A 17,801-nucleotide genomic window follows, 5' to 3' on the forward strand; every position below is an offset into this window, starting at 1 on the left:
CCTTTACTGACCACCAGACTCTGCCTGTGTTCATTTATTGACCATCAGATAGATGCTGCCTGTGCCCTTTCACTGACCATCAGATGCTGCCTGTGCCCTTTCACTGACCATCAGATTCTGCCTGTGTCCACTTACTGACCATCAGACTGTGCCTGTGTCCATTTCCTGACAATCAAGCTCTGCCTGTGTCCATTCATTAACCATCGGAGCTCTGCCTGTGTCCTTTACTGACCACCAGACTCTGCCTGTGTTCATTTATTGACCATCAGATAGATGCTGCCTGTGCCCTTTCACTGACCATCAGATGCTGCCTGTGCCCTTTCACTGACCATCAGGTTCTGCCTGTGTCCATTTACTGACCATCAGATGCTGCTTGTGCCCTTTCACTGACCATCAGAGCTCTGGAAAACACTGAACAACATGAATGAAATATGTTTCAAACACATAATATTGTTCAGAATTCATAAAAAATACATTTCATTTTTCTTTATTTCATCACCTTTGGGCACCCCTGGATCTTCGGTGAGTGACAGGGACAGACAGCATGTGTCCTGTCTGTTAACTTGACCACCAGTTGTGCAGCAAAAATCAGGGTGATGTACCCTTGCATATTCCCTTCCTCTCTGTGAGAAAATGCATGGCAGGAGTTGGAAAATATTCCTGCTTTTGTAGATCAAAAATAATTTACCTGCGATTTACACAAGATCTTCAAGGCCTTTCGCAAACCACCTATTCGACCACAGACATCCAAGAACTGCAGTGTGTTACAAAGAGAGAATATGCTACTGGTCAAAAGAATGTTGGATAAACTGTCAAAGCAACACACATTAAAAAATGTTATCTAATTTAATTATTTGTAGCAACATCACTGAGGCAAATATGAAAACAATATTTATGGTCTTCCTACAAGTAACAAAGTGAGTCTTCTCTAAAAATGCATTGAAGCATAAATGTTGCAAATTTAACTTTTTGTTCATAGTTTTGCAATTACTTAGTGAAACACATTGTTGTCCTATGGAGATTATTTCTGCAGAACAATTAATAGGTCTAATACTTTTAGAATACTCAAAAGCTTAAAAATCAATTCTTAATTGATTCCATGCATTATTGTTGTACATAGAACAAATCAAAATCAAAAACAATAAATCTGCTGCAATCACAAGGGAAAGAGGATAATGTTTGAATTAACTATGGTCTGTTTATTTTGAATTATTCACCTTGCAAAGACTATACAGAACAACGAGAGTGCCTTCCAATAAATAACTATTGGTCGATTGTCCTTCCATGATGCATTTGTACCATAGCTGAATAGGAATCAAGGACCTCAATAACTGGCTCACTTCCTCTATTAGAAGGTAAAGAGATCCCTGCAAAAACAGTTTTAAAGTATTTAATTCTACTGTAAATAAGATAAATTTACCTTATTTTAAAGCAACTTTATACTTTTATTCCAGCTATAAACATGTATTGTTGTTTATAGTATTGATACTTAATTCAGAAATGTCCTGAAAGTTCCATTTCATTTAAAATAGAAGGCAGGAATAATAAGAGTATAACATCTAGTCTTTCTTTGCAACATATAAACTAATAACTCCAAGAGGTGCTTTCAAACAGCATTCAGTTAGTTGGTCAAATTCCATTGAATCAGTGTCATCTTATGGTGACCCCATGCTCTCCCCAACATGACCCATCATTGGTTACATCATAGTAGCGCCTTGGATCTAATTAGTTCATTTTATTTGTTGTCTTCCTCCTCTTTTTCCTACTACTTTACTAAACATGATTATCCTCTTAATTCCACTGTTTGCCTAGATGACATAAACAATATTACTCAGTTGTAAAAAGTGCCTTCAGTATATGCCAATCCTGGTTCCTTCTCTTCAGGTATAATTAGCGACCCAAAATTGAGTCTATTAAGTCTGTTTGCTACCATATTCAGCAACTCCCAGAAAAAAGGTCAAACTTTGAGTGTCTAGGAATGATAGCTAGCAACCTGAGAAAGCAACAGAATTTTTGCTCTGCCATTTCTGAATTCCAGTTTTATCCCACTTACTTTTAAATGCCAAAGGGGTACAGCTCCACAGTCAATCACTAGATTACTGTGATCAGGTAGGTATGGTGTATGTGAGCCCTGAACATTGAATCACACCTTTTCTTACCTTGTATGCACATGTGCCCACTTGCCAGCTCAGGTTACTGGACTGTAATCGTGACAAAGCATCCTCAGTAATTTCCACATCCTGTTTTGCATCCCTACTGTTACACTGGTTGGAATTAATGTGTTAATTGAGCAATAACAACAGATGAAATCTAGCTTGTCCTTGTCTGTAAAGTTCAAGGTCTTACAGTACCATGGTGCTTTCAGGTCTACAGTGTCATCTCAAAAGGATGTAACTTTTTTCAAAAATCAGATGCAATATGAAGATTATGCATTTTCAATAACTGTAATGTTGTTTGACAGTACTGGTATTTCAATTGCAAGTAATGATCATTAGTGAACCATATTTCATTAATACCAACATTTCGTTTTCTTACTGTGTGCAGATCGGTTACAAATGGTATCTCACAAATGCTTGTTCCATAATAAAAAAATAGCAGGTTGAGGGAACTCGTCCTTTTCTCCTTGGAGCAATGGAGGATGAGGGGGGACCCGATAGAGCTATATAAGATGATGAGAGGCATTGATCGGGTAGATAGTCAGAGGCTTTTTCCCAGGGCTGAAATGGTTGCCACAAGAGGACACAGGTTTAAAGTGCTGGGAAGTAGGTATAAAGGAGATGTCAGGGGTAAGTTTTTTACTCAGAGAGTGGTGAGTGCATGGAATGGGCTGCCGGCAATGGTGGTGGAGGCAGATACGGTAGGGTCTTTTAAGAGACTTTTAGATGGGTACATGGACCTGAGAAAGATAGAGGGCTATGGGTAAGCCTAGTAATTTCTAAGGTAGGGACATGTTCAGCACAGCTTTGTGGGCTGAAGGGCCTGAATTGTGCTGTAGGTTTTCTATGTTCTATGTTCTAAATTGATGTTGTTACCCAACATCAGAAGCATGCCCCCTACTGCATCAACGTGACAATTTGTATTTCAGGGATCAGTCAAACTTCTCTCTCTCTGTGACATCTCCCATTTGGCACCAAGTCATGGAGAACTGTTCAACTACAGGAAACTGAATTGAGTCAGGTCGGTCTGGATTCAAGGTGTCCCTGCATGAAAATAAATCCTTCTAATCATTAGACTGCTCCTTTGAGGTTTTTTTTCTGTTTCATTGGGATGACTTTATAAAAATGGAAAGAAACAAAGAGCTGCTTTATTTTAGAAGGAAATAAAATCATTTTACAAGAGTGAAATATCATACTGATCTAGTTTCCATTCACTTTTAATCAATTACCCAATCTCTGCACTAGTGATCAAAGTGAGGGACGTCTAGATTTAACAAAGGAACAATATTATTTAGCATGTATCTAATTTATAGCAGGCTTTAGAACTGCTTCATAAGTCCACAATTGTAATAACATTGTGCCTGCAAGAGTAAACAAAAATGGTAAATAGAACTGCAATTAATTATTTGAGGCTAATGGGATCAAGAGGAAAACTGAAAGTGCCTGGATCTGGATGAAGACACTGCAAGTACATGGCAGGTTTGTTAAGGTCAGAAAAGGGACATAAATATTCCTCTGACAAGGGGTCCCTGCACCACTGTGACTCGGACTTGTTGTCTCCCAATACTTGGTTACCTCACCGTCATCAGCACCTTCAATTGCTCAATTTCTCCAATGCCTTTTTTTATGGACCATTCCGACTGAATAACAAGCTTGCATTTATGTCGTGTCTTTCATGTTTACAGAACATCAGAAGTGCTTCAGAGTCACTGAAGTATTTTTTAATGTAGCCTCTGTTGTAATGTAGGCAAACACCTTGGCCAAATCACCTGAGGTCCCTCAAACAGAACATATTAAATAGCATATTTTCTTTTAAAAACAATGCTGTTTGAAGAATAAAGATATGGAATAAATGGTTTGGAATGTTAGGGGAATATCACTGCATATTTTCCCAAATTATTCTATTTAGGAGGTTCGTGGGGCATTAGTTCAAATCTCTGGATTTCTAACTCAGATGTGAGAGTGCCCCATTGAGACAATTCTGACAGACTGACATCAGATTCTTTAGGTTCCATTCTTAACTGTGAGAAAACAAATTACCACAAATGTTTTCCCATCAAATAACATGCTCCACCACCACAATCTTCATCCCATCATATTAATCACCTACATGATACCTTTCAGTACCAATATCCTCAAACAAAGGATCAAATACCATTGTATATTCTGGTAACATTCAATTCCATTAGATGCAGCCAACTAACAAGGCTGGTGCTATGTTAGCTCACTGCCCATGCTAATCGGAAGCCTTGAATGAGCTTAGGTTTTCTTTAGTTCAATGTCAGCTAAAAACAAATGCACACTTACATTCAGACCTCTCTCCCTCTGTGCCTGAAACTCTCTTGTACATTACTCAGACCTCAAGAATTGATTTCCTGGATCTATGCATCACCAGCCTCCTCTCCCTCACCTGAGACAGTTTCAGATCTCTATGGAATTCTCCCCAAAGGTCATTTGGAACCAATACTTTATTCCTTTTTTTCCATAAGTCTTTATAAACTTATTTGTTTGACTCTATTTTATTTCTCAAAGCCAGTAACCCTTTAGCAGGCATTCAGATATACCTCAATGTAAGCAGCCCAAAAGAATGCAGATGTTTTTGTCGTTTTTATATTTTGACAAATTGTTCCGAGGGAGATGGGCAGTTTTAAATTTTCATCTAACCAATTAGCATTTTGACTTTTAATTCATTTATTCTTCAAACCTAGAGGCGGGAGTTGGTTTTCTTTATCCGACTGTTTAGTCGAAAGGCTGTGACTGAAGTATTTTCAGGTACAAACACAAACTGCACCAAGAGCAGCTGCATCACAACAGTTGGCATGGAAACCATGGGTTCTTGCAAAGATAGCATGATGTCACTGCAACAAGAATAAAAAGTCACCTGCCTGCAGTCCATAGACCATGAGTCAAATCTGACACAGCCACATTCACGTGTCATCCTTTTCCCCCTTGCCTGGTGCTGGAGGATAGACTCTATACTGCAACACCCAATAAAACCGCACAGATATCTCACGGGACTTGGGGATGAGATCATATAACAAGCTGTCACTCTAATCTTTTGTGCTTTGAACAATTATAATCATTCATAGCTTTGGCATTTTTGTGATCTCATATCTCCAGGGAATTGAGTGATGTCAGTTCTGCAGCAGGCAGCCAGGGCAGTTTTCATTTCTGGTTTGTGTAGCTGACAGCTTGGGACAAATATATAACCACAATTGTTTTAGATCTAACATTCCCATTAACCAGTAGGGCCATGAGTGCTGGCAACATTTTGCACAGTGAGACTTCAAAACAGAAAGCAGTTACAGACCACTTCATCTGAGAAGTACCTTGCATAAAACAGGACAGAAACAATAATTACTAAAACCTTGCTGGTTACATAAGACTAGGTTTTGTTGACATGACCCAAATGACTCATTCTATTTCCAGATGAGGTGCTTAATTCAGACATGACAAATGTGGGAAAAAACAACCGTAGCAGTTCTATTTAAAAATAATGTTGTTGCTACAATTAGTCCTGCATCCTTGAGCTTGGAGTGAGAGGAGGGGTGGTCGTGGGGGAGGGATGGTGTGGGTGCAGAAACTGGCCTGGGTTCCACACTCCTGATTACTATCCAGTGACCCCTGCTGGATAGCCTGTGCGGGTGACAGGTGCAGAATGGATCTGGCTTGGCTGTGATGGGTCTGACAGTTGAGCTGGCTGGCACTCATCGACCAGACTCAGACATGAAGAATGGCCACTTGGGCAAAGGACAGGCAGCCTGCCAACACCCCTGGAAACATTCTCCATTACAATTAACTAGCCTTGGAGGGAAGGTATAAAACAGAGGGGGAAATGGACAAAGAATTAAGAAATATGTTTTTGTTGAATTGGTATTTTAAGGAGAATTGCACAGTTATTACATGGAATTTGCAATACAGATACAATCTGGTCCATGCTGTTTGTTTATGCTTCACACAAAGCCCTGTCAGCATTTCCTTCTATTCCTCTCTCTCTCATTACTTATCTAGTTACCCCTTAAATGCATCATGTCCTCCTAAAATTAAATTTGAAACAATTTTTTTCTTTAATAGGTGAGTGCGGAGTGATGATATCATGTAGATAAATTGGGCTGGAACAGTTTTTGAGCCCAGTGGTGCAAGGGAGCTAAAATTAACCTGGACTATACAATTAAAATTGGAGTACTCCTGATTAATGGGTAGATCTCCATAGACATCAGCATTTGCAAGCAAAATCCCTCAATGATGTAATCAGCACTTGTAGTTTAAATAAATATACAGAAAAATAAACTGAGCATTATAGATAATGGCTTTCAACAGATTTAACAATTAAAAAATTATGGCAATACTCTCCTGACATGTTAGTAACTTTTTCAGAATTGATCTGGTTAGTGGAACTTCTGGTCCAATTACACAATGGAAATAGTTCTGTCATTTACAGGTAAAACCCTGTGGCAGATTCAGTCAGGTGGATGTGGTTACAAGTGCTGCTGGTGTTAGCTGTTTACCATCGCTCCCTGTTGATTCCTGCTGCAGGAGTCACCCAGTAAACATACTTCCGTGGAAGGGTTTGGGATCCCTAGGATGGTAGCACTGTACTTGTACGTTAGGGGTTCCTTCAATACCATAAGTTTTTTAAGGTTATGAGTCCTCTCAATGCATATAAAGGGAATATTTTCCATGAATTAGTGTTCTGTACTGAATTCCTTAAATGCCTCAGAACTGTATGGATTTTGACTCTGTACAATGGGGGAGAGCGAATTGGCATGCTGTTTTACATCTGTCCTAATTTTTATTTCCATTGAGATGAAAGGATAAGTATAAGCATCATGCAGTAATCCAAAGCTTCAACAGTTTACTTACACATGTAAGTTAATTGGGAAAAGATCAGCAACTTAAATTCATCAGCAGTTATGTGTAAACATTTTTCTTTTGAATTCTTTTTATCAAATAATAATGAACATGAATTCAGGCACAATAAAGTAAAAGGATGGTTGACAGCAATGCACAGCCAGATACTATATATCATTGCACAGCCATTACAAACTATATTTTGCATTTTGCAGCACAATGGAATTATTGGTTCCTCACAGATGGTTAATATAAACTGTGTGTCTCTAAATTTTAATTTGGGATGTAAACAATGCCTTGGCATGAGAATAATGACAGGAATAGCACTTGTATATAAAATTAAAAATAATCAGATCGCATTTTCAAGAAAACAAAATAAAAATAGCAAAATAGGAGCATAGCAAGCAAATTCTCTGAGTTTGGACCACCATGTGTTCTAATGCAGCTGATTTTTAATGTTAGTTTAAATGTTAGTTTAATGCTAGATTTTTAATGTTAGTTTAAATGCTAGCTTAAACATGGAATTCCATGTTACTTACTTGTTGCCCACTTTCAGACTTTCAAATGTATGGAAAACTCAGATTAAGTATCACCGATATGACCACTTCCATGATATTGCTCACCATCTGCACCCCCATATGAACCCTACTCACATGTTTGCATTTGGTAAACTCTCTCCCAGTTCACTTGTATCTCAACTTCCACAATCTCACCTTTGGCCCTCCACTTACTACAATATTGTTGCAGCTCCTGATCCGCACAACCAAACACCTACCTCAGCCCCAGAAAAACCAGGGTTATCCCTCGGCTACATCCCCTTAAATCCAAGGACCTCTGAGACTTGAACAAATTTGTTGGACAACTGATTTAACTATTCATTGTCAGATCGGGTCAGACCATATAAAGCAGCACTGGTTCTGCTCTCAGCTACTAAAAAAAAATCACTATTTCCAGGATGAACATAAACTTCATAGATATGCCTGGCATCTTTTCTCTTCTGCAAACTGCATTCTTAAGCCCCTCTGCCCAATCTCCTCCACTCTTAGCTCTAATAATGACAATCAAGATGCATTCATTTATTCCAATTAAATATTAGGAACTGAAGCCATTGTTTGCAGTCCCCATTACAAACTCCATTCTCTAGTCACTACATCCTGCCCTCTTCCTGGAAAGTTTATGAATTGAACTGTTCTTCTGATAACCTTGGTGTTAAACATCACAGCAAATTCAGTTTTTGACCTCACATCTCTGTCAGCTCGAAGACCACCTATTTCTCCCTTGTAACATTAAATAGATCTTGCCTTAACTCATCCGCTGTCAAAAACCTCATCCATGCCTTTGTAGACTCTAATCTTGACTATTTCAAGTTGTTCATGCATTTGTTCGTGTATCTTGTTCTACTCTCTGTAAACACGCGATTACCCAAAATTCTGGTGCCAACACCTTAACTTACACCAAGTCCCATTCACGTCAGCCCTGTGCCTGCAGATGTACACTGGATCCTGCTTTGCCACATCTGTTTTAAAATTCTCACCCTTGTTTCATGTCCATCCCTGGTGCCACCCCTTGTTATCCTCTTTATCACTCCAGCCTATTAAGCCTCGAGATATCACCGCTCCTCGAACTATATCCCCTTGATCATGCCAAATTTAGGTTGCTCACCACTAGCGATCAAGCCTTCAGTTGTCAAGGCCCTACGCTCTGGAACTCTTTCCCAAAATTGGTCCACCTCTATCCTTCTTAAAAGATGCCATTTAAAATCTTATGTTTTTGTTCGGAACTTTGGTTTTCTGGAGTTTTATCTCATTATGTGGGTCGGTGTCAATTTTTCTGGTTTGAAACTGCCCCTATGAAGTATGTGGGATGTTTTGTCACAATAAAAGGCCTTGTGTAAATGCTAAGTTGATGTTAAACAATGAAACCATTATGATATGAAAACTATTCCTGTCTGCTCGCCACCAGCGCCCCAATACCTGCTTTTGGTTCTGTAAATAATTTGTGCTTCCACTTTGCACTGGTTTTGTTGCACAGTGAGGGCAATCTTGGCCTGAGGCAGATGTCCGTAGGTTCAGGTTCCAGCTCAGGAGTATCAGGCTGGCATTTCAATGTAAAGCTGAGAGTGTTCAGTGCTAGAGGTACCATCTTTCAGTTGAGATGCTAAATCTAGAGTCCTGTTTGCCTTCTTAAGTGAAAGTTAAAATTACCACAGCACTACTCAAAGAGCAGCACGGGAGAACATGGTGTCCAAGCCAGGAATTTTACTCAAGCAGCATTTACTGAAAGCAGGTTATCTGGACATTGATCTGTAACAATCTTGGCGATGCTGTGGGCGAAATGGCTGCTGTGTTCTTACATTACATTTCAAAGTACTTCATTGGATGGAAGGTGCTTCAGACCGTTTTCTTTGGAGCTTCAGAGCCTGAGGGAAGACCTGATAGAAGTTTATAAAATTATGAGAGGTATAGATAGGGTGGATAGCCAGAATCCTTTTCCCCAGGGTAGAAATGTCAACTACTAGAGGGTATAGCTTTAAGGTGACAGGGGTAAGTTTAAAGGGCATGGGTAGGGCAAGTTTTTATTTTACACAGAGTGTGGTAGGTGCCTGGAACGTGCTGCCAGGGCAGGTAGTAGAAGCAGATATGATAGTGGTGTTCAAGAAGCTTTCACAAAGCACATGAATATGCAGTGAATGGAGGGATATAGACCATGTGCAAGCAGAGAGATTAGTTTAATTTGGCATTATGGTTGTCATAGACATCGTGGGCCAAAGGGCCAGGTCCTGTGCTGTACTTTTCTACGTTCTATGAAAGGATTGTGAATGAAATATAAATGAAAGTCTTTCTTTAAAGACTTTAGAACACAGGTGAGAACTCACAAGAATGTTAGTGGTGACCCTAGCTTAACAATAAGTTCACCGTTCTCCAGGTTACTTTCCAATGATCAAAATACCACATCATACAACATTGTCTCACCAACAAGGAACATGTTCTGTATGGAGAAGAGTTTGGCAATTTTAGTTTTAATATTCGTTCATGGGACATGGGTGCTGCTGGCAAGGGCAGTATTTATTGTCCCTCCCATTTGTCCTTGAAAATGTTGTGATGAACTGCTTTCGTGAAGTGCTGCAACCTGTGTGGGGAAGAAATTCCCATAGTGTCATTATTTTTACCCAGTGATGATGAAATACCTTTATTTAGAAAGTACCACTATTGGATAATAGGTTTGTCATCAATTTATTTTGAAATGAAACCTCACACTGGATTTAATACTAAGGAAAAACTGCCTTTTCTTTGAAACAGACCACTAGGAAAGAAATTACAAAAGACAGGTTTGACCATCATGTCTAAAATAATAAAATAAGTAAACATCTAAAGTATGCAAGCAGCATAGCAAGACAAATCTCAGCTCTGATCTTACTGCTGCTCTAAATTGGTTCCCATGCTAAAACTATTAAAAAAAAACTGGATCATATTCCTCATTAACAGCTGTCAATACAATTGAGGGAAAGGTGCATAATTTGATGGAGGGACGAGTACAATAATGAAAATTGAGTTCAGACCTTACATTTAGACCTATCAATTAGTTCGATGACAGAAAGGGCAAAAATTCCAAGTTTCACCATAGCACTGACAGAGGTAAATGTATAGCAAAGATTGATAAAGGGCGGAAGGCCAATCAGTTCATCCATTCAGGGGGAAAAAATATTCTCACATGACAGCGCATAACAGTTTCTCAAATGACATCACAACATTTGCTGCCAGTATCCTACAAGAAGCTCTATTTCCAGCCTAGATCAGTGTGAACTCCCTGTATTAAAATATTTATACTTTGCAGGGTGCATCTTTTTACCTTTTCTTCAATGATCCAATGTACATTTGACATAAGCCAGAGTCTGGCATTTGTTCACTATTGTACCTTACATCACAATCCTTTTATCTTCTTCTATGTCTCATTTAGAGTCATCAAGTATCCCCATTTTTGGAAGTCCTCTCAACCTCTATTGAGGGAAAGATGTACAAGTTGGTCATCCCAAAGAAAGTCTGTCAGCAGGGAAGCTATTGCTTTCGGGACCCACTCTCCTAATCAACTTAGAATCAAATATTATCCAAAACAAAAGATAGACAGGCACAAAGTTAATGGAATGTGGAAAATAACCTTTGTTAGAAGGCGTCAATATCAAAGCCAATTAATTTGTGTAGCCCTACTTCATCCAATATCTAGTATGTTCACTCAATTGATCTTCTGTAACTCATCTGTCTAGATGTTTTTGATAATTCTCATCACATTCATCTGCCTTTTTTCTGTATCCTTCTCCTTCAGAACTTCCTCCAAGTCGGTTAGCAGATATCACTAAATCAGCTACATTTAATGTTAGGTCAGTAAAGAAAACAGATGGGTGCTGTGCCTTTCTTTAACAAAAAGGCATTGCTGTGTTATGTCTCCATAAAAAACATTTACCTTTAAATAATTGGAGGTCAAATTGGTAACTTACTTAAAATATGACTGACTATTTATAATGACATGAATCTATAGTTATCATCACAAAATCTTTGAACCCAGAGCATACAGAAGGAACAGGAATAAAAGGTCAAGGAAATAATGCCCCAACAGCATCTTGTGGTAACGAGACATGAAAAGATCTTTCAATCTAAATAATGACATCATACCTCACAAACTGAAGTGCAGAAACCACATACGCTGCCCTTCTAATGTGGTTCAGTAACTGCTCAGAAAACAAGAGTCAGTGGTGATGGTATTGGATTAAGTGACCCAAACTTAAGGGTGATGTCTGAGCGAGATTTATTGCAATTTAACCAGTCGTTCAGACAATCCGACAAGGGCAAAAACTGCAGAAGGGGAGCACCATTTATCTTCAGCAGTGGTTAAGTTGTTCATCTATCTGATGCTTTCTCCCTGTATTTTAATCTGTCTAATATAGAAAAGGTTAACAAAACCATGCAATCCATCCAGAACTTATTCTTTTTCATAAATAAATCTATTTTAAATGAAAAGCTGCTGCATTTATCTGTGAAGGTGTACAGTTTGATGTCAATCAGTATTTACACCGTGCTTAGTCCTTTTTAGATTTATTCTGCATGCACTGTAATATGTTAAATTTGTACATCAGCCAATTAGTCATCAATCTGTTTGTAATATAGCAAAAAATTCTTATTTTTAGATACTTGTTCATATTATAGTTAAAAAAGTGCCCGATGCCATTTTACTTCCCCTGTATGCAACCAACTTTAAGGAAGGCCTGAAGAAACACACCGTATCTTCTGCCTTGGATCATTGCAGATGAGAGAAGCCCTGGATGATGGGGGATAGAGGTTGGTCAGGCAACATCACAAAGAAAGCTAGAAGAGAATTTTTGTGGGTGGCAACAAGGCAAGTGAGTAAACAATAAATCGCAAGATATTAAGTGTCATATAGTAACAGAGGGGCCTTGGAGTGCACGTTCACAGATTTTTAAAGATAGCAGAACAAGGTGGTTAAAAAGGCATATGTTAAAAAGGATGTCTTCCTCTATTAGGCAAGGCATAGAATCCAAGAGCAGGAAGGTTGTGTTGGAGCTGTACATGAAATAGTAAAGCCACAGCTTGAGAACTGTTCTGATCAGCGTATTACAGGAAAGCTGTAATTACTCCATGAAATTACAGGAGAAGATTTACAAATGTGTTGCAAGGACTGAAAAAGATTGGATGAGCTAGGTTGCTTTTCTTTCTAGGTTGGAACAGGGGAAGCTGAGGGGAGACTTAACTGAGGTGTATAAAATTACGAGAGGACTAGCTGAAAGGAAGGATCTATTTCCCTTGGCAGAGGGATCAAAAAAAAGGGGGATAAGATTGAATATAATTGATAGAAGGATTAGGGGAGAAATGAGAGACAGAAATCTTGATCACATTTAAACTGTACTTGAACAGTCATAACCTGCAGTGCTGCAGACCTGGTGCTTGAAGGCAGGATTAGGCCAGATAGATTTTTTTCCCAGTTGTCACAGAGACAATGTCCCTCTGCTTCATAAATTTTCCGTGATCGTAACAATAAATGGGAATCTCATCAAAATGCTGAAGTACATATTCTCTCTAATGAAATGAGCACAGCGTATTTCACAATGCGTTCGTCAAGCTGCAACCAATTAGAAAAGTTTCATCATGCATGTGATAACGTAAAAGCCAAGCCACAAATATTGATTAGTGTATCAGCAGCAGACAAGCAAATAGGGCATTTCAGATTATTATCCTGATGAGTGATCATACAATCTAGGGGCACCAAACTCGGGCTCAGAAATGATTCTACAGTAAACCAGTGATCTAGATATTGCACCGTGCCTTAAAGTACATGTTAAAGCAGTATTGTTCCCGGACCATGTCGGTTTTGCACAATGCCTCGAAGCATATTTTTCTAAAACAGCCCAGGCAACATGTATGGTACAAAAGACCTTACACAACTGAATTTGGCCATTATGGAGAATGGTGATATTGGAAAAAATGAATTGTGGGTTGGATGGGGAGAAGATGATTGGGGGCATGGGGAGGCACTTTCTTCAAGATGATTGTAAGGTTGCAAGGGAGGAGGGGTTGGTGGTGGAGGTTACAAACGTCGAAGGCACTCACCTGGAAAGAGGTCCCGATAGCGGTCAATATATGAATGGCCCCTTTAACCAACATCAAAGCAGGCATCAAACCTCTCGTTATGCCCTCTGTTGTGGGCAATGCTCGAGTGTGACATCAAAAGTGGCAAATTACACCTTTGCGCATCATACACGTGGTAGAGCTGGATCAAATTTCGGCAGGTGTGCCACCAGTTCACAAAGTATTGGACCAAGTTCAGCAATCAGATTTAAACAAATCTATACTGCATAGTGCACAAAAACATTGCACTATGCTACAGCAATCCTAGGCCAAGCCAACATAAATGACATTATTCGTGGTTATTCTGTTGAGAATCAATGGCATCAAGTCCCTCTGCTCAATTAACATAATACAAACTTCTTTTAACTCATTCTTTGGAAATGAGAGCATTTAAAATGGAATTATAAATGTGTGAGATTAAAGCATCACTGATGAAAGAACAATCTTTGCATTGGAAATGAACAGAAAGCAGGACCAACATACCCTTGACTTGAAAGCTAAGATAATTCTGGGCAGAATGAGGACCAAACATTTGAAACCAATTGTGATGTATTTCAGGACAAAGTCTGTGATTCCTGCAATCCAAAGCAAATCAAAGAAATCCATGCTTTCCACACTAGTCTTCAGAAATATCAAACTGAGAAGAAAAACAAAGCACAAGGGCACATATAAAATAATTGAGTTATGAATGCAAATACTATTATACCTAATCATGTGATTAATTTAGCACCAAAAGGCATAAATAAGAAGTAAACTTATAGCATATGTTAAGTACAATAATTTGTGCATTGATGATTCAAGTGAATGATGGAAATCCAAAGAGGAAGTAGGTAGAGCAGCATATTTTTAATGTAAAATAACAATCTCAATCTGCCATTCAGAGGATGTTTCGGCAGGGAAATCCCGCCTGATAACTGCTGGTGCTGACATGTGACATGTCTCGCCAGATGACAGCATCTTGAATGATTCTGGGGATTCCCAATTACATTTTGGACATGCAGTTTTCAAATATTTAGAAATGTAATATTATAGAGATTATTATTTTCTGTACAGGGAAAGAAGCAAGTAACTTAAAGAAGCACAGCCTGAATAAAGTTAAAAGGCAGTATTTCTTTTATTTTTAAATTGATCACAGAGGTAAGATTGTTCGATATTTGGTCCACCTGACCAACATTGGTATATAATGTCGTGGTATGGTGGCCACATAAAATTTGAAGCCACATTCCTACAAACCTGTATTCATTCTCATTTTTGCATCGTTCTGAATATCAGAGCTCCCCTTCTCTGCAGCCAATGGCTTTCATTCACAATACTGAGATGGCCCTGACCAAAATCACAAACGACATTCTCATCACTCATGATGATTTATACCTCTCAGGGACATCTATCTTTTCTTGACTTGCCTTTACGAATTATTTGCCTTCATAACATCTCCTTTGGATTCCACTCCTATCAATCCAAGTGTGACTATTATTACTCCAGTGATGGCCTCCCTTCCTATTGGATTTGCCCAGAGTTCTCTCCTTGATTTTCTTACCTAAAAGCTGCCTCTTGGCAAAAATGACATCAGCTTTTATAACTCCACTGATGTCATTCCTGTTCAACTCTGGAAACTGCTGTATTGCAAGGTTGTCTGTCTGATTTCATCATGGATGAACCACTGCTTCCAACAACTAAAGCCTGCAAACTTTGCCTCCTTACCACTTTGCTATTTCTCTATCTAGCCATATGTAAAAGCTGAATAATAATGAGCAAACTCTTGCATTTTTTTGTCCTTTATCGACACTTTGAACTCCCAAATCCACTTTCCACCAGAAAATGTGTCTTTCTACTCCTTTACTTCAATCCTCCTACTTCTATGGTTTTTAATCACAGATTAATTGATCTTATGTCTTTGATCCTGCGAAATTCAACAGGAGAACTGTAATTCCATGCATACTAACCAGCGACAAGTCTCATTTTCCAATTATTCCTCTTCACATTGGCTCTGTGCACCTCAAAACAAATAAATTCTTCTTCAAAGTGCTCATGAACTTGTTACACAAATTCTGCAACCACCCTCAGCTTTAGTTTCCCTCCCCCAACACCATGAATATGTTGGTTGACTCCTGAAAAAAACTTGATTCTTTCCCTTCAGTTTTCATGTGTTCCATTAACCCTTCAAATCTGCATACCGGCAGAACCTTCAGCTAGCATTGTCTTAGCTCCTTAGAAACCACCCACCCCCCCCCCCCCACCTCTAAACAGTTACCAGCCTTTAAAATTCTTCTCATTACCCATGTATTTGACCAACCTTTCGCTCACTGTCCTAATTTTGGCTACTGTTCATATCATTGTATGAAATGCCACAGGATGACCAACCAGCAGGCTCACAAATTGAATACATCAGCAAATAAGTAGCAAGGGTAAATAGGGTGATAGTATTTGAGCTTCAATGATAAAATTTCCTGTCCTTGACACATCTTCCAATTTGAGAATTCTGCATTAAACGAAATGTATTTTGTCACTGGCACTGGATCAAAACTATAAAAAGAAATATAGCATGCCGGCTGTTCACCAATTAGTTGGACATGAGAAATGTTTCCTTGATAGTCATTAAGGCTATTCAAAAAATTATGATGTAAATTGGGACTGTATTTAGCTATTACTTAGAGCAGTCAAAAAATTAAAAAAGATTACAGTTAAGAATCAAATAATGGAAACAAAATTAAATACTCACATTGCATGAGAGATTCAGATTAACACAACACTTGCCTCAACTAATGTTCAAAAATCTGACTGAACAAATGAAACCTATAAAACAAACCAATGTTAAAACAAATGACACCTTGCAAACCATGCAGGGGTAAAATAAAGACCAAATAATTGCATGAAAACATAATTCAAAGAAAAGAATTAACAAAAGTCTGTACTGTAATCAATTCATGATCACTGATAGAATATAACATTTACACAACTAGCTAGGTTTCATATTACTTTTATATACCCTAAATATTTTTACAGGTTTTGTTCTTATTAAAAGGCAAATATACACAGTAGGAAATAAGTCATGCTGAGAAAATTCCAACAAATCTGTAAACATTAAAGAATAGGCTCTCTAAATAATACCAGTTCTCATATCAGCTATCCTCTAACTATAAATTCCAAATGTTGATAGATTTCATTTGCACTGGTCTCATCTCAGTTAAAATTACTTATTTACACTTCACTTAAGGCTTTTGGTTTGCACTCATACAACAACTGGTTTTGCTTCATACTTGGTTACAATAACATTGTGCAAATAAGGTTCCTACTGGTGTAAAACAATCATGAGGGTTTCTCCCCCGCCCACTTCTGGAATAAAAGATGGGTCCTACTAACCATGGAGAAGACAATAAAACATAGGAAACTGACATAAAGCTGCTCAGTATTTTTTGCCTGCAATTATAGAACAAAGGCAGCAATTTAGTTACTTATGGCAGAATCAGCTCTGAAACAACTATCCAATTTCACAGAATCATATAATGGTTACAGCACAGGAGGAAGCCACTTGTCTGCACTACCTCTCTGCCAGAGCAACTCATAGTCATGGAGTAATACCGCACGGAAACAGGCCCTTCTGCCCAACTCGTCCATGCCGACCAAGGTGCCTACCTCAGCGAACTCCTTTTGCTCACGTTGGCCTGTATCCCTCTAAACTCACTAAGTTCCCCCTCTTACCCTTTCTCTGTAACCTTGCAAATTTTTCCTCACGATCCATTTATCCACTACCCTCTGGAAGGCCACAATGGAACCTGTTTCCACTAGATTGGCAGATAGTGCATTCAGGTTACAACCACACACTGCGTAAGCAAGTTTTTCCTCATGTCATTCTTAATTCTCTATCCCTCTATTTTATATCTGTGTACTCTAGTCCTCAACTGGTCCATCAAAGGAAAGAACTTCCCACTATCCTCTCTGTTCATACCACTCATTATTTAACAGACTTCTATCAAATCTCCCCTCAGCCTTCTCGTCTCACAAGAAAATAGTCCCAACCTCTCTAATCTAAGATAGAGGAGGAGAATTAGGCCATTCAACCCAATATCCTTATAATATCCATGGTCCCTTATCCCAGGAACCACTGTCATAAACCTTTCCTGGACCATCTCTCTAACACCCTCACATACTTTCTATAATG

The 17,801-nt window shown here is 38.7% G+C and overlaps 1 protein-coding gene across 2 annotated transcripts in view; it reads right to left on the minus strand.

Annotated features, from left to right (window-relative positions):
• The window catches only part of rnft2 (ring finger protein, transmembrane 2), a 32,500-nt gene that overhangs the window by 3,325 nt on the left and 11,374 nt on the right, over window positions 1-17,801 (minus strand). For both annotated transcript variants that reach the window (XM_052032271.1, XM_052032270.1), the window contains 3 exons: window positions 14,126-14,279; window positions 1,218-1,367; window positions 689-754 (listed from right to left, as the gene is read on the minus strand). In XM_052032271.1, the coding sequence (XP_051888231.1) occupies window positions 689-754; window positions 1,218-1,367; window positions 14,126-14,279 (370 nt within the window). The remainder of the gene's footprint in view (window positions 1-688; window positions 755-1,217; window positions 1,368-14,125; window positions 14,280-17,801) is intronic.

This window comes from Pristis pectinata, chromosome 17 (assembly GCF_009764475.1).
Source record: "Pristis pectinata isolate sPriPec2 chromosome 17, sPriPec2.1.pri, whole genome shotgun sequence".
NCBI lineage: Eukaryota > Metazoa > Chordata > Chondrichthyes > Rhinopristiformes > Pristidae > Pristis > Pristis pectinata.